This window comes from Mastigoproctus giganteus, chromosome 7 (genome assembly GCF_048544385.1).
Source record: "Mastigoproctus giganteus isolate SK-2022 chromosome 7, ASM4854438v1, whole genome shotgun sequence".
Taxonomy (NCBI): domain Eukaryota; kingdom Metazoa; phylum Arthropoda; class Arachnida; order Uropygi; family Thelyphonidae; genus Mastigoproctus; species Mastigoproctus giganteus.
The window spans coordinates 80296709-80315250 of NC_143581.1; the positions used below are offsets into that span (position 1 = coordinate 80296709).

Consider the following 18542-nt stretch of genomic DNA (forward strand, 5'->3'; position numbering starts at 1 on the left):
AAAGGACCTTGCGGGTAATTGTGCATGCAGATATGAAGTTCTCTGAGCAGTGCAGGCGGGCTGCAAGAGTAGCTCATTGTGTCTTGTCAATGATATATAGGAATTTTTTATCAATGATATATAGGCCAAGGAAGCTGTGGCCTTGAGTACTGTATACAGGTCTGGAGGCCTCATTTCAAGAAGGATGTAGAGTTGCTGAAATGAGTACAGAGAAGGGCAACAAGATTAGTGAATGGAACAAAGGGTTGCTCTTATGAAGAAAAGCTTAAGTTTGCAAATTACAGTGTCTGGAGACTAGGCACTGGTGAGGTGATCTGATAGAGGTGTATAAAGTTTTGAATGGTTTGAGCATGCTCAATGCCGATGGGATCCTTCCTCTTGCTCAGAATAATCACCTGATGAGGGCATAAATTCAAATTGAGGAAAGACAGATGTAGGATAGATATGCGGAAATTTGCCAGCAGATAGTTGGTTGGTGGAACAGACTTCCATCCCTTGTTGTGGAAGTTGAAAGCCTAAATAAATTTAAAGCTCAGCTGGACAGATATTTCAAACAAACGGGAGGGTGAAATGGAAGTGTTTTTTTTTTTTTTTGGCTACATGAACTTTCGTTCTTGCATCACATGCCCTCTACTAATGCTAATAAAGCCTTAACACAGTTTGCACACTATTATTTTACTAGTAGAAAGACATACCCCCCCCCCCCACCACCTTAGCAGGAATTTTTCTACAAACCAACCACTCATCATCCAGAATAAGGATCCTTAGATGCTTCAACCAAACAAAAATCTGAAGAACAACAGATCTTTAACTTAACCTGGTTTTGGGGTTTTTTTTTTTTTTTTTAGGAGCATTAGCAACCTAAGGCCATATTGCTCCAGGGATATGCAGTGGTCATTCTCTGACCTTTCCGCATTCTCCGTATTTGGTAGGCACGGGCTCGAACCCCGGTCTAATCAAGAAGCGTGTTCTACGCACTGCTGCTCCTGCCCACCTGGCTACGGAGGCGCCTAACCTGGATTTGACCACTCACTTAAACTGGAGCCATTATCTGAACTTGACCACCTCAAATGGATGGGACATGTCCCAGGAATGGCATGGGAACACCCAACAAAGACATTGTGCAGTTTGCTGCTGAAACGTTATTTGGCGATCTGAACTGGGTACCCTCACCCGGTTCTCTTTCCATTCCTTCCCTTGGTCGGGGGCGATGGTTCATCTGTACCCTCCCCCCTAGTCTTCACCTTTCGAGGCATGAGCCTGCCCCATCCACTTTATCTTCACTATTGACCCCATATTTCTGTCTCTCACCCTGCAGTCTTCAGGCTTCCTTCCCTCTCTAGCTATCTCACGACTAGCATTTGATGCTTGTCAAAACTACACAAGCCTCACACTCAAAAATGTTTTAACTCTAACTCGCATAACTTATATCTCTTTCGGCCTGACCCAATTTCTAGTGTTTCTCCCCCCCCCCCCCTTTTTTTTTTCCTAGCCACTGAAATCTCAGGAAATTAGGTGGTAGGACCTGCCAGAGTAAATAGAAATCTCTAAAATACTGATGTACCTGGTTTGCCTCCACGAGGTATAGTGTAAGCAACAGTGGGTCCCATTAGGGGCCCAACGACTAAAAGGCCAGATGAACAATGGTACAAAACATTACACACCACAATATCCATACACTTTTAAACTTCTGGCTTCGAGTGTTCTGTATCACACCACACTGCAATGTATACTACATGGAGATGGGGGAAACCCCTGGTGCCATTAGACCCTAAACACACCATACACTACACTATACCTAACCCACTGTCCATCATGCTCAATTAACAGAAAATATGGATATACTCTAGAATAAGGGAGGAAGAACCTGTATACCCCTCTCTCACCTGATGTACATGGATGAAATCAAACTATATGCCACAACTGAGAATCAACTCCAACAGCTATTCTAGATCACCAAAGAGTTCAGCACCGACATCAGGATGCAATTTGGCTTAAACAAATGCAAGACCCACGGATTGCAACAAGGACATGTAGTAAGATAAAACAATCAGCTGAAGATTGGAGAAGAGATTGAACCCATGACAGAACGAGAGACCTACAAATATCTGGGGATGATCAAGCTCACCAGTTGGAACACATAAAGATCAAAGCTACACAGAGAAATACCATCAGAGACTAAGAAACCTGCTAAAATCAAAGCTGCATGATGGGAATGTACTGGGACTGTATAAACACTTATGCAGTCCCAGTACTAACATACTAGTTTGTGATCATAGATTGGACCAGCACTGAGCTGGTCTAGGATAATGATAATGAAGAGCTGCCAACACCACTCAAAGTTGGCCATTGAGAGACTGATCATAGCCTGGAAACAAGGAAGGAGTGGACTGATTGGCCTCATTGAGATGAAGGCAATTATGAACCTGTGGAATTACTTCCAAAGAAATGGAGCACCAATCTACCAAGCCATAAGAAAGATAGAAAATGGTACATAACACTCAACAATGAGACCCCCACAGACAGAAAAAACAAACACAGAAAGACAGACAGACGAAGAAGGCACTTCATGGCAGACACCGCAATGACCTCCATCAAGACTACATAGATAAGATGGCTTCCAGCACATGGCTCATGAATTGGAAGCTCTTTCCTGAGACTGAAGGATTATCATGCTCTCCAAAACCAGCTAATCAACACCAGAAAATACATTGCAAGGATTCCGGAGTGACAGATGATGAATGTTGACAATGCCACCTGGCCCCAGAAACAATCCGGCACATCACTGCAGGATGTGGGGTGATCACCCAGATGGAGTACACTCACTAGCATGAGCAGGTGTCTTGGATAATACATCAGAAGCTAGTACAAAAATATCATTTAATCAAAGAAAGTTTACTGTATTACAAGTATGAATCCCAGGCTGTACCTGAGACCCTCACTCATAAACTATGCTGGGATCATGCCATAATATAAGCTTCCGTCAATTGAGACGGAAAGGGCTACCTTCCTGATTGACATAGTAGTGTCTAACACTAGCAACCTCCAGAAAACCTATGAGGAAAAGATCACGAGGTACACAGACCTAAGACAGGAATTCAAAGAAATGTCATACGGGAACAATTAATGATAATCCCAATCACTATGTCAACCACCAGCATGGTACCAAAGAATTCCATAAGAATGTAGTAGTAATAGGCCTCACAAAGAACAGTTACATGGAACTCCGGAAAGTCACAATCCTGAACACCTGGAGAGAACTGGAGTTCTCTGGAGAGAACTCCAGATGGATAGTAACTGGAGAGAACCAACTACCCCCATGCACTTGGTATCATAATCCCGTCACTGGGTGGAAAAAATACCATAAAAAGGAGAAAAATAAATAAATAAATAATAATCTCCTGAGGGAAGCAGTGGAGCAAGTGGCATTGTCTCCCGTAAGGTTACTACAAGGGAAGGGCAAGACCATGCAGCCGAACCAAATGGAAGTGCTTCTTACACAACTGTGCTAGTGACCACCCAGAAAGGAGCTAAAACCAATGTATGAAGTGGAGCTTTGAAATAAATACGTTTGCCATCCGAATATACCACAAATTGAATATGGTTATGTACAGGATGAAACTACACACCAAGTGGTTGGAATGGTTTCCAACTGTTCATGTTACCAAAAAGTGAATAGCAGATCACAGGTGGATAATTGTAACAAAGGATTTAGTAATTCCTGCAATTTTGGAAAAAAATCAAGAAGGATGTGAGTGAGAAACTACAAAGAATATGGTCACAACTGAACCAGAACTAGAGGAGGGACAGCAATACAAGAAATACAGTGCAGAGCAACCAAAGCAGAAAGAGATGAGGTTGCAATACCCAGAATAGTGGAAGAATGCCATAGGCAGAATTGAAGGAAATGGACCTCACACCATCCCAAATCAGAGACCTAGCAGAATCCTGTGGTAAGTTACAGACCACCTCTGTTGGTGAATAATAGTTCATTACCTCAACAACAACAATGAAGTAACACTAGTTACCATGCACTCAGCTATTTACTTAGCAGCCACCATTATATACAGAAGAGAATCCAGAGACCCCATGCCGACAAACTTCCTGGAAGCAACCATGGCAATATTGAGAACCACCATGACCAGACTAATCCTATCAGAAGGGGAATCTTCCGGGGAGATGCCTGAGACCCCTATGATTCTGTCTAGCACTCAAACTACTGTTCACCATTCTCAACAACAGCAAGTACAGATATACCCTAAAAGAAGGAAGGAAGAACCTGTACACCCTCTCTCAATTGATGTACATGGATGACATCAAACTCTATGCAGCAACTGAGAATCAACTCCAACAGCTACTCTGGATCACCGAAGATTTTGGCACTGACATTAGGATGCAGTTTGGCCAAGAGAAATGCAAGACCCATGGATTACATAATGGAAATCCAGTTGGCTGCAACTACTAGGGCCGGTGAAAAGATTGAAGCCAACACAGAGGGGGAGACCTACAAATTTCTAGGAATGATGCAGACTCAGTGGTTAGAATACAAGGAGATCAAGGCCAGCCTGACTGAGAAATACTTCAGGAGACTGAACCTGCTAAAAGTGAAGCTTGAATGGTGGGAACATGGTCAGAGCCATAAACACCTATGCAGTCCTAATACTAAAATACTCTTTTGGAATCATAGATTAGACGAACACTGACCTGGATCAGTTTATGAGATCAACCAGAATAATGATGACCAAGAGACTCCATCCAATGCCACCTGAAGTTGGTCATCGAGAGACTGACCATAACTTGGAAAGAAGGAGAGGAAACAATGACTTCCATTAAGACAAAATAGATAAGATGGTTTCCAGTGCATGGCTCACAAGCAGGAGGCTCTTCCGCTATACCAAAAAATTCATGCTTGCCACCCAAGACCGGTAATCACTTGGAATTACAGGAAATAACATTGCCAACCACCTGGAGTGACAGCTGACACATGTCGATGATGCCACCAGGCTCAGCCAGCCTTGTCTGTCTATCTTGCTTTTTCCAACATCATATTTCTAGGAACCTCCCTCCAGTCCGTGGGGAGGTTCCCACGGACTGGAGATGTGCAAATGTATCCCCAATTCACAAAGGAGGTTCGAAGGGTGACATGAATAATTACAGACCAGTTAGTTTAACTTCTGTTCCGGGTAAAATAATGGAGTCACTGGTTAAAGATGCATTGCAGGATCATCTAGACAAGACTGCAGCAATAATTCAGACACAGCATGGGTTTGTTAAGGGAAAGTCTTGTCTGACAAATTTGATTGGTTATTATGATGTGGTCACAAAGGAACTGGATGCAAAAAATAATTTTGATATCATATACTTGGATTTCAGGAAAGCTTTTGACACTGTTGCGCATGGAAGACTACGGTACAAATTGGAGCAGAATGGTATTAAGGGTAAGTTGCTACAATGGATAAAAGGATGGTTAAGTGGGAGAAGACAGAGGGTGGTAATCAATGGGTGCTGCTCTTCGTGGACTAATGTTATTAATGGAGTCCCACAGGGTTCGGTGTTGGGTCCACTGTTGTTTTGTATATTTATCAATGATATTGATGAAGGTATATCAGGCTTAATGTCGAAGTTTGCAGATGACACGAAGGTTGGCAGGGTTGTTAATGACAGTAATGGCAGTGTGCTGCTGCAACAGGATCTAGATAATTTGGGCAGATGGGCTAAAAAGTGGCAACTGAAGTTTAACCTTGACAAATGCAAAGTACTGCATATGGGTAGAAGTAACCCCAGAGAAACGTACCAACTGTGTGGTACTACACTTAAGGTGGTAGAAAATGAAAAAGACCTCGGAGTAATTGTGCAGTCAGATATGAAGTTTTCTGAGCAATGTAGACAGGCTGCTAGGGCAGGTCATGGGGTTTTGTCAATGATATATAGGAATTTTGCTAGCAGGGAAAAGGAGGTGATTGTCCCTCTGTATAAGGCAATGGTCAGGCCACGCCTTGAGTACTGCGTACAGGTCTGGAGGCCTCATTTTAGGAAGGATGTAGATTTGCTTGAGCGTGTACAGAGAAGAGCAACACGATTGGTGAGGGGAATGAAGGGATCCTCTTACCAAGAGAGGCTTAAGTTCTGCAAATTGCAGTGGCTGGAGACTAGGCACCTGCGCGGTGATCTGATTGAGGTCTATAAGGCCTTGAATGGGTTGAGCACGCTGAATTCTGATGGGATCCTCCCACTTGTTCAGAATACGAACCTACGGGGACATAAGTTCAAATTAAGAAAGGATAGATGTAGAATAGATGTGCGGAAATTTGCCTTTAGCCAGCGGGTGGTTAATTGCTGGAACAAACTTCCATCTGTCGTTGTGGAAGTTGATAGATTAAATAAATTTAAGGAGGAACTGGACAGGCATTTGGAGGGAATGGTGTGATTTTTTTTTTTTTTTTTTTTTTTTTTGGCTGATGCTGCATAAGCTCCTACACTTGCTTTCTTGCATCAAGTGCCACTACTACTACTACTACTACTACTATATCCTGTTGGTTGTATAGTAGTTGCCATGTTTAGTTCCTATTACAACTTTTACTTGAGCAGTTTAATTAGAGCATTTATTTTCAACATCGAAGTAATGTAAGTCATTGATAAATAAAATTTCTTTGAAATATTGTTTAAATTTCTTCAGTTTTTTTTTTTTTTTTTTCACTTTTAATCTGATCTTGAAATATACCTTGGAAAATAGCATTGGTCTTTTGCATCTAACTGTTATGAATCAATTTCATATGTATGATATCATATCATTTCTGGTATGCATCTGAGAAAAACAAGATGTATTTCTATTAATTTCTATAACGTGGGACAAACAAGAAAATTTGAATTATTTTTAAATTCAGTACTTCCAGGTACAAAACTGAATTAATATTTCATAATTTTAGGCATGCAAGTTGTACTTAGGTGAAGATGATGTAAAGAAAATGATGAACGACGTATTATCTCGAAGTGAAGAGTTGTATTTAGGGTAAATTAATTATTTCTTATTTTATTCAAAACGACTGCATTTTACTTAGATCTAGTTTAGTTGAATTCATTTTACTATTTGAATTATAGAATAAAGATATCTGTTATTTAATTTTTAATAAATGAGTATGAATTTCAGAAACAGAACAATCATTGGATCTTATGAATAAAGTTGAGAAAAAAATTTGGAATACTTTCATTAAAAAAGGTGGAACAGGACCAGGGTATGACTGTGATGAGTATAATAAGAAACTGTGCAGGGAAATAGAGTGGGCCAGTAAATCACAGAGTCTTATAATGGGGGATTTTAAGTTCCCAGATATTGACTGGAATTTGTGGGTTGATCACTCACACACTAGCAAGGCTTTTGTGAATTTATTGGATGATTGTTTTCTACATCAGCATGTTCAGGAAGCAACTAGAGGGAGTAATACTCTTGATCTGATTATCAGTAGTGATTCTTCATGCATTAAGAATCTGCAGATAAAGGAACCACTAGGTGGCAGTGATCAGTGTGCTGAAGTGAGATTTACTCAAAGAGGTAACTACCATCAGGGGTAAAGGGAAGGGTTATTGCTTCCGTAAAGGCGACTACGATGGACTGAGACAGTATTTAAATTCTATACAGTGGGACCAACTGATGATGTTACCAACAGCAAATTCAAAATGGGAAGCATTCAAAGAACTTATCTTGGAAGCTACTAGGCTTTACATACCAACTAAGAAATATTGTTCAAGGTTTAGGCCAAAATGGATGTCAGATGAACTAATGAGGCATATGGCAGAGAAGAAAAATGCATGGGATACATACAAATTAACACATGACACAGAAGCCTATGATAGATACAAGTTGATATGCAACCAAGTTACAAAGGAGGTTAAGCAGGCGAAGGCAGATTACGAGAAATCTTTGGCAAGGAATGCAAAGAAAAACAGCAAACAGTTCTTTACTTATGTAAACTCTAGAAGGAAGGGGATGAATCAGATTGGTCCACTTGATATCGATGGGTGAACTGTTGATGATCCTGCTCAGGTAGCTAACAAACTAAATGAATATTTTGCATCGACATTCACACATGAGGAGTTATTCAGCAAGAGGAATGCCAGAGGTGTATTCAACTCTGGCAGTAAGCTAGAGAATCTTGTAATAACAGAGTAAAGTGGAGGAGAAATTGTTGAAGATAAACACAAGAAAGGCACCTGGGGTGGATGGGATCTATCCAGTTATATTAAAGGAGGCAGCAAAGTAAGTAAGCAAACCCTTAGCCATAATTATGAGAGCTTCCTTGGACTCAGGGGAGGTACCCATAGACCGGAGATGTGCAAATGTGACCCCAATTCACAAAGGAGGATCAAAGGCTGACACAAGTAATTATAGACCTGTGAGTTTAACTTCTGTTCCCAGAAAATTAATGGAGGCACTGCAGGATCATCTAGACAAGACTTCAGTTATAGCTCGGACACAGCATGGTTTTGTTAAGGGGAAGTCTTGTCTGACCAATTTGATTGGATACTATGATGCAGTCACAAAAGAACTGGATGCAGGGAATAACTTTGATATTATATACTTGGATCTTAGAAAGGCTTTTGATACTGTTGCACATGGAAGACTGCTGCAAAAATTGGAGCAGTGTGGCATTGGAGGCAAATTGCTGCTATGGATAAAGGGATGGTTGAAGGGGAGAAGACAGTGTGTGGTAATCAATGGACACTGCTCATCGTGGACTAATGTTATTAGTGGAGTCCCTCAGGGTTCGGTCTATTATTGTTTTCTGTATTTATAAATGATATTGATGATGGTATATCAAGCTTAATGTCCAAGTTTGCAGACGATACGAAGGTTGGCAGGATTGTCAAGGACACTACTGACACTATGCTGCTGCAACAGGATCTGAAAAGGTTGAGCAGATGGGCTGAGCGGTGGCAAATGAAGTTTAACATTGACAAATGTAAAGTACTACATATGGGGAAACAGCAACCCCAGAGTAATGTATCAACTCTGTGGTACTACACTGACAGTGGTAGAGAAGGAAAGGGTACCTGGGGTGTGGTTGTGCAGGCAGATAGGAAGTTCTCTGAGCAGTGCAGACGGGCTGCAAGAGTAGCTCATGGTGTATTATAAATATATATGGGAATTTTTCTAGCAGGGATAAGGAGGTGATTATTCCCTTGTATAAGGCAATGGTCAGGCCACATCTAGAGTACTGTATACAGGCCTGGAGGCCTCATTTCAAGAAGGATGTAGAGCTGCTGGAACGAGTACAGAGAAGGGCAACAAGATTAGTGAATGGAACAAAGGGGTGCTCTTATGAAGAAAGGCTTAAGTTTTGCAAATTACAGTGTCTGGAGACGAGGCACCAGCGAGGTGATCTGATAGAGGTGTATAAAGCCTTGAATGTTTTGAGCATGCTCAATGCTGATGGGATTCTTCCTCTTTCTCAGAATAATCACCTGAGAGGAGGACATAAATTCAAATTGAGGAAAGACAGATGTAGGATAGACGTGCGGAAATTTGCCTTTAGCCAGCGGGTGGTTAGTTGGAACAGACTTCCATCCCTTGTCGTGGAAGTTGATAGCCTAAATAAGTTTAAGGCTCGGCTGGATAGGTATTTCAAACGAACAGAGGGGTGAAGTGGAAGTGGTTATTTTTTATTGATTTATTTATTTATTTTTTTTTTTTTTGGTTGATGCTGCATAAGCTTGCTTTCTTGCATCAAATGCCTCTACTAATGCTAATGCTAAAAGAACAACTGAATGGTATGCCTCAATGTATAAAAGACAATGACATTTTGTTGTTTTTCAAGATCTGCATACTTCACCTGTGATGATATTTATGACTTCTGATACAGTTTCCTTCAAAGCTATACTTTTTCATGATATTACTATTATGAAATAATTAAAATTCCCTATCCCTTTCTTTCACCTAGGAAGAAATCTCATAGGGCTTGTTCTTCAGCGATATACACTCCGCTATCAGAATATGTCAAATAATGCAGATCATTTCTGTTATTGTTTAAACTTACTTATAGGTTGATGACCTTACTATCTCATGCTATATCCCATAACATTCATATCCGCTAAGAAATGCTGTACTGTTCGTGGTTTAGACTTAAATGGATGTCAGATGAACTAATGAGACTCATTACAGATAAGAAAACTGCATGGGATGCATATAAGTTATTAGGTGACACAGAGGCCTGTGGGAGATATAAACTAGTCCTGGGATGTATTCAATTCACAAAGGATGTTAGGAAAGTGAAGGCAGATTATGAGAAATCTTTGGGAATGGATGCAAAGACTTCTTTACTTATGTAAACACTAGGGGAGGGGGATGAATCAAATTGGCCCACGTGATATGGATGGTTCGACTGTTGATGATTTTGCTCAGGTAGCTGACAAACTGATTGAGTATTCTGCATATAGATTCATATATGAATGTATACATTCATATATGATGAATTCTGTGGGAAGTGAAGGCCAGAAGTTTATCAAACTCTAACAGGGAGTTAAATGATTTTGTAATAACTGAGAGCAAAATGGAAGAGAAATTGTTGAAGTTAAACATAAAGTCACCTGGAGTGGATGGAATCTATTAAAGGAGGCAGCAAAGGAAGTAAGCAAATCCTTAGCCATAATTATCACAACATATTTGGATTCAGGGGAGGTTCCCATGGACTGGATTCACAAAGGCAGAATGAATGGGTGACAAGAGTAATTATAGACCTTTTAGTTTAACTCCTGTTCCTTGAAAATAATGGCGTCACTCGTTAAAGAAGCATTGCAGGATCATCTAGACAAGACTGAAACTATAGTTCAGACACAGCATGGGTTTGTTAAGGGGAAATCTTGTCTGACCAATTTGATTGAATATTATGATGTGGTCACAAAAAAACTAGATGCAAAAAATAAGTTTTATGTCATACATTTGGATTTCAGAAAAGCTGCACCAGCATGGCAGAATTATGGTCCATTTTCCCCAACATGAATCGTTTAGGAGGCTTCCATCCTGAAGTGGATTGATAATTGCTGCAGTTAACCTTTTTTTTTTCTTTTTTTTTTTTTTTTTTTGCTGCTATAGATAAAGGGATGGTTGAGTGGGAGAAGACAGAGTGGTAATCAATGGACATTGCCCTTCGTGGATCAATGTTTTTAGTGGAATCCCCAACAGTTTGGTGTTGGGCCCATTGTTATTTTCAATATTTATCAGTGATATTAATGAAGGTATATCAGGTTTAATGTCCAAGTTTGAAGATGATACAAAGGTTGGCAGGGTTGTTAATTTATTAATTTATTTATTTCGTATGATGTGATCAATACACGGAACCAGTTTTTTCTTGCTTTCTTCGTGTATCATGGCCGGGATATTCAACCAACCGGTTGGTTTGGCACCATCATGATATCCAGCCCGAGGCAGGAATCGAACCCGCGACCTTTGGGTTGCCAGGCAGGCACTTTACCTACCCGGCTAGCCCGGTCGGCAGGGTTGTTAATGACAGTATGCTACTGCAACAGGGTCTAGAAAAGTTGGGCAGATGGGCTGAGAGGTGGCAAAGTTTAACATTGACAAATGCAAAGTATTGCATATGGGTAGAAGTAACGCCAGAGAAATGTACAAACTCTATGGTACTACATTTAGAGTGATAAAAATGAAAAAGACCTGTGAGTAATTGTTTAGTCAGATATGTCAGATATGAAATTGACAAATGCAAAATACTGCATATAGGTGCCAAATGTATGTTAATACACTGGTACCAACTGTACCAGTGTAGTAATGTACCAACTGTGTGCTACTATACTTAGAGTAGTGGAGAATGAAAAAGACATGGAGGTAATTGTGCAGTCAGATACGAAGTTTTCTGAGCATTGCAGACCGGCCCCCAGAGCAGCTCATGGGGTCTTGTGAATGATATACAGGAATTTTGCTATCAGGGACAAGGTGATAATGCCTTTTTATAAGGAAATGGTCAGGCCACACTTAAGTACTGCATACAGATCTGGGGACCTCATTTTAGCAAGAATGTAGAGGTGCTGTGGAGGCCTTGTGAAACCACATCTCAGAGGCATAAGTGATTGTAGGAATGAATATGGCTTTATAGAAGAGAGCCAGCTTGCATTTTTTCAACCCTCAGTCTCGGCGGGTCACCCTGGCCACCATTGCCGTGTAGGTCCTGATCTTTCTTTGTATATAGTTCAGGTGTGGGAGGAAGGATAGGTTCTTATTTATTATTATTATTCCTAGGTACTTTAGTTCAGTGACAAGTTTGACTGTAATGCCATGGATCTTGATTTGTGGTCTTGTTGGCACCAGGGAACCGTTTAGCAAGATGGATTGAGATTTTTCTGGGTGATATTGTGAGGTGGTGGAGTTGTACCCAGTCCATAAGGGGTAGTGAGGGTGTGATATGCATAGGTTTCAAGTTGAGCCCTTGAGTCAGTGGCCAATATTAGTGACAGATCATCTGCATAGGCCTGAGTGTGGACCTCCCCAAGGTCTATACCCAGGAACTCATCCAGAACATAGGTCCAGAGCAGTGGACCAAGACCTGAGCCCTGGGGGTAGATTTTCCTCTTCGCTTGGCAATAAGGTGCCTGGACTACTACATTTCTGTTTGTTAGGTAGTTTTTTATGCAGTTATAAAGGTTGTTAGGGAGTTGCGCTTTTCGCAGTCAGCCGAGTACGCTCGGCCACCAAAGTGTGTTTAACGCCCCGGCGAAGTTGACTGAGATAACTATGAGGTATTTCTTGTCACAGCTGTTGGCTGCATTGATGGGATTTTCCAATTCGTCGACAGTTGATCTTCCTGGCTTGAAGCCATATTGATTCGGAGCAGGCATCCATGCAGCACTGTAGTGGTTGTCTATTTTTTGACGGAGTAAATGTTCAAACACCTTACTCAGCACCGAGAGTAGGGCGATGGGCCTATACGTCAGGAAGTTCTTGAGGTTTAGAAGGATTCTTCCGAATTAGGCGAATACCTGCTATCCGCTAGTCTGATGGGAACCACCCCCTTTGTAGGCAGTGGTTATAGAGGTTTAGGAGGAGGTTTGGGGTGTATTCTGCTACTTTTTTCACGATTTCCAGTTCTATCAGGTCAAGTCCGGGGGTTTTTCTGTTTCTAATCTTGTTGACTGTGAGATGGAGGTCAGTTATGGTGAGAGGGTCCTCTCTCCTGGTATAGTGGTAGTTTTCATTGTCCAGGCAAATCTGCTGTTGGTTGGGAGAATTTTGTTCATCTAGTTATTTGAATAAGGTCTTGAGGATGTTACTAACTGAGTCAGTCCTGGTGGTGGTCATTAGCCCTTGTGGGGTTCTCGTCGACTGTGTTACCTCACCTCTGGGGAGCTTGTTTGTTGTCACTTTATAAACAACTCCCCAGGGGTCAATGTTTCCTATTGTTCAGACCAGATATCATTTATAATGATTTTAATTCTGATATAGACTTAACAAAGTTTGTTTATCTGATAACAAAGCCATGTACTGATTTGGTTACAACTGCACAGCTGCCAACTTTTGACTTTGAAAAGATAAAGACGGAGTAATTGTAAACAGGAGAAACTATAAATTAAATTTCACTGACACCGTACACCTTTTTATATTAAAATACAGCCAACTGTTTACAGTATAATATGCTTTCGAAACATTACCTAGGATTTTCATATACAGACACTGGCTAAGAGAGCAAAGAATGATGACAATGTGTTTTTCATGTATCTGAATACAAAGAAGAAGAAAAATCAGATTAGATCATTGTATACAGAAGGTGGAAAAGTCTTAGCTGATGTTGTTGATGAACTGAATAAATACTTTGCATTAATCTTTATTGATAAAACACCCATTATTATGAGAAGCCTAAAGCAATGCATGAGCATAGCTGAAAAAAAATAGTGTGAAATTAGCAATATTGAAATTTCAGATTATTTATTACAAAAAATTCAGTCTAAAGGCGAGTAAGGCACGAAATGAGGGAAAATAGACAACAGTTTTGAGGGCGACAGCAAGAGAGCATATTGAATCACTGTGGGTAATTTTGAATGTTTCATTGGATTCGGGAGAGATTGTTTTGGATTGGAGTTAGTGCTAAAATATCGCCAATACATAAAAGGCAGTTCTAAGAGTGAAGTCGGTAACTACACCAATTAGTCTGACTCCAGTGATAGGGAAATCGTGGAGGCAATATTGAAGGGCGCAATCCAGGTATATTTAGCATTAGCACCAGCAGTGACAAATGATGCAAGAAAGCAAGCTTATACAGCACCAGCCAGAAAAAAAAAACAAAACAAAAAAACCTGACAGCTCCCATTCCAGCCTATTCATTCTCTACATCAGTTTGTCAGCTATCTGAGCAGGCTCGTCAACACTGGAACCATCAATATCAAGTGGACCAACCTGATTTATCCCCTTCTTTTTAGAGTTTATATAAGTAAAGAAGTCTTTTCTGTTTTTCTTAGCATCCTTTGCCAAAGATTTCTCGTAATCTGCCTTCGCTTGCCTAATCTCTTTTGTGACTTGATTACAGACTAGCTTATATCTGCCATAGGCTTGTGTCGCCTGATAATTTATATGCATCCCATACATTTTTCTTCTCTGCCACGAGTCTCATTAGTTGATTTTACAACCATTTAGGCCTAAACAAACCTTGAACAATATTTCTTAATAGGTATGGAACGTCTAGTAGCTTCCACGATTAATTTCTTGAATGCTTTCTACTTAGAATTTGCTGTTAGTAACATCATCAGTTGGTCCCACTGTACAGAATGTAAAAACTGTCCGAGACCACTGTAGTCACCTTTAAGGAAGCAAAAACCCTAAGTATAACTGCATTCCTGTCTAGATGGTACTGCATTACTTTTTTTTAACCAGTGATTCCATTATTTTCCCCAGAACAGAAGTCAGTCCTGGCTTCTATCCTGAAGAAAAAAAAATAATACTTATGAGAGAATCCTGAATTCAGGATGCCCTCATAATCATGGTTAAAGGTTTGCTTACCTCCTTTGCTGCCTTCATTAATATATTCAGCACATCCCATCCACCCCAGGTGTCATTAGCTTCAACAACTTCTTCACTTTCCTCTCAGTTATCACAAAATCATTCAGCTCATCACTTTGACTCCCTTCTGGCAACTTCATGCCTAAAAAATTCCTCATGTGTGAATGCAAATGCAAAATACCCATTCAGATTGGCAGTAACCTGAGCAGGATCACCAGTTAAACCATTCATATCTAGTTGACCAATATGATTCACCCCTTTCTTTCTACTGTTTACATCAGTAGAAGTCTTTGCTGCTTTTCTCTGCATTCTTTGCCTAGCCTTCCTTTGAGACTTAATTTTTCAGTCTGGTTTATATCTACTGTAGGCATAAATATCATCTGATAGTTTATATGCATCCTGTGTGTATTTTTCTTCACGGCCACAAGTGTTAATCACTTCACCTGACATCCATTTAGGTCTAAGTCAGGTACTAACTAAAAAAATGTTAACTATATAGAGAACCTAGATGGAACTTTATGCACCACACAGTACTGTAATTATGAATTAAAAGTCTTTACTTTTCTGATCATCCCAGTACATTCATAATTCTTTTGGTAAAGAGTTCAGATATTCATTATGTATTTTAGAAAATTAGACTTACAGTGAAGCATTAGACTTAAGGAACACGCTGTCAGAGAGCCTTACAATATGAATTGTCAGTTGCAATTCTGATTCATGATGGAATTTGCATTTTTTTACAAAAATGTACCAAAAGAAAGACAGCTGTAGTTTTCTGCTCAATAAAGTGAGTCATCCACAACCCTAATTTACTGACTGAACATTAACATCAGAAGAGGAATATAATGCAAGAAAGCAAGCTTATATGGCATTATCCAAAACAAAAAAAAAAAAAAAAAAAACCCTTCCTATTTCACCTATTCATTCACTTCAGAAGGTTGTCCAGTACTTTCTTGAATTTATTTATTTAAGATATCAACTTCCTTAATGACAGATCAAAGTTTATTCCAGCAATCAACCACCAGCTGGCTAAAAGGAAATTTCCACACATCTATTCTGCAACTGTCTTTCCTCAATTTGAATTATTGCCAGCTCAAGTGCATAATCTGGGCAAGAGGAAGAATCCCATCAGCACAGACCTTGCTCAAAACATTCAAAGTCTTATACACCTCAATCAGATCACCTCACAGGTGGCCAACCGGGCTAGCCAGGTAGGTAAAGTGCCTGCCTGGCAACCCAAAGGTCGCAGGTTCAATTCCCGCCTCGGACTTGGATCACAGTAAAATGCAAAAACTTTGGGAGGTGCAATATGGCCATAGAAGCTGATGCGCCAACAACTAACAAAAAAAAAAAAAAAAAAACCTCGCAGGTGCCTAGTCTTCACATGCTGCAATCTGCAGAATTTCAGCCATTCTTGGTAAGGGCAACCCTTTGTTTCCCCTCAATAATCTTGGCAATAAGAGAAAATTGGAGTCCATTCATAGGCCAATTCTTCTTCTTAACATGACCAGGACATGTAACATGGTTAGCATGCACGCACTGTAGGTACTGGCTGGGGTGTTACCCCTTGACCTGGAGGTCATGTGTGTTGGAATGCTCTACCAACTCGGCAAGGACAAACCCGCTACCTATATCGACCATACAACAGATCCATTAAGCAACAGACCCAGCGAGAAAAGTCTTCTTTTCTCGCTGGGTCTGTTGGTGGAAAAGTTTTCTCCACCAAAGGAGAAATAACTCGAAAATTTATACCGGGCATTGACAAAGTATTTCCCAAGTCCCCGACTGGTTTTCACCAGGACTACAAACTACCTACTTCTAACTGGACATGGCGCCATCCGCAGCAAACTCACCATGCCAGGATCAAAAACAACCCCCTATGTGCATGTGGCTCCCAAGAAACCTGGGACCACTTGATGTTCGATTGCCATCTGTACGAAGATCTGCAAGCCCTTCTCATCACTCAGCTCCAATACAATTCCAGAAATCAGGAACACTGCCTACTTGACGACAAACAGAACTGCAAACCATTCACAAAGTTTGCTCAAGACTTGTTCACAAGGTGCAGAACCCTACCACAACCAAGAAACTTGGCAATTACTTTGCATGACCAGAACAACCTCATCACTATGAACCCTGCACTGAATCTCAGCCTGAACAGCAACACTGGAAAAACTGAATAAGAAACAACCACTATCCTGTTATCGGGGGAAAAAAAAAAAAAAAAATCTGATCACAAAACTGAACAGACTCTTCGCTTTCTCTACAAAGATCTGATGTAACAAACACTAAACTAGACACTCTCCCATCAGGACCAAAACTGCATATAACTAACTTTGCTGGTTGAAGCCAAAACTGATGTCTCACCTTCCTCTTATCACGATAAGACAAGAGAAAGACCAAAACTGACTCTCCAATCAGACCACAGCTATACTGCCACCTTGCCAATTGGCAGCTCAGGCTTGGACACCTTGTGAAACCCACTTTGCCGACTGAAGCCAAAACTGAAGTTCCATCTTCTTACCATGATAAGACAAGGAAATCACCGGAATGGACAATCTCCAACTAAGACTTTGAATGCAGCCAAGTTGCCAACTTGCCATTTGGCGATATGGGTAGGGCCCTTAGTCTCACCCACTTTCTTTTCCTATCCTGGTGGGGGAAGGAGAGGGGAGGGGATGATCTGTTGTCTCCTTTCTTCCCTGGCAGGAAAGAAAACCCCCCACTTTCTCCTGGTGGGGCATGGGCATGCCCCACTGGAAATCATTGAGGTCATCTTCTCTTTCATCTCCATACTACTGACTTTTTCCCCCAACCTTCAATCTCTCTCCCCTACTCTGTCTGTACACTAGTACACGTCCCACACATCCAAATTTAAATTTGACAAAATTAAACCGTGTTCACCAGGCTTTTCCAATCCTAACACTATCTTCCCAATTTTTTTTGGCCCTAGCCACTGAAATCTCAGGAAATTAGGTGGCAGAGCCCGCCAGAGTAAAACAAATAAATTACTGGTGTACCTGATCTGCCTCCACGGGGCTTAGTGTGGACAACTTTTGGAACTCACCAGGGTCCCAGTGGTTAAATGGCCAGAAGAACAACGGTACACAACACTACACACCACAATATCCATACACTTTTAAATCTCTGGCTTTTACAGTGTACTGTATCACACGACAATGTAAACTAAGCGGAGATGGGGGAAACCCCTGGTGCCGTTAGACCTTAAACACACTATACATTATAAAGGTGATAACCTCCTATAATAACCATAATCTAAAAATTTTTTTTTTGAATGTACATTTTGCACAGGAACAGTGACAGGTGCATATTTATTATATAATCTCAGCAATTCATCACATTGCTTATTTTTTCATATTTATATTGTCCTGTGTGCCTTTTCTAACTGTCTGTCTGTCTGTCTATCCATATAAATTTCTGTTTTTTTAAATCATCTCATAATTTAACTTTTCACAATCCAGAGTACCCCGGCAGCAAAAAAATCACAATTTTTATCAAGATTTATTTTTTATGATGGATTTTGTAA

General features: G+C 40.6%; 1 protein-coding gene across 1 annotated transcript in view; it reads left to right on the plus strand.

Moving 5' to 3' along the window:
* LOC150083024 (DNA-dependent protein kinase catalytic subunit-like) overlaps nt 1-18542 on the plus strand; it is a 127922-nt gene that overhangs the window by 102657 nt on the left and 6723 nt on the right. Inside the window, exon 12 of the mRNA XM_090378357.1 lies at nt 6927-7009. Within this exon, the coding sequence (XP_090234483.1) occupies nt 6927-7009 (83 nt within the window). The remainder of the gene's footprint in view (nt 1-6926; nt 7010-18542) is intronic.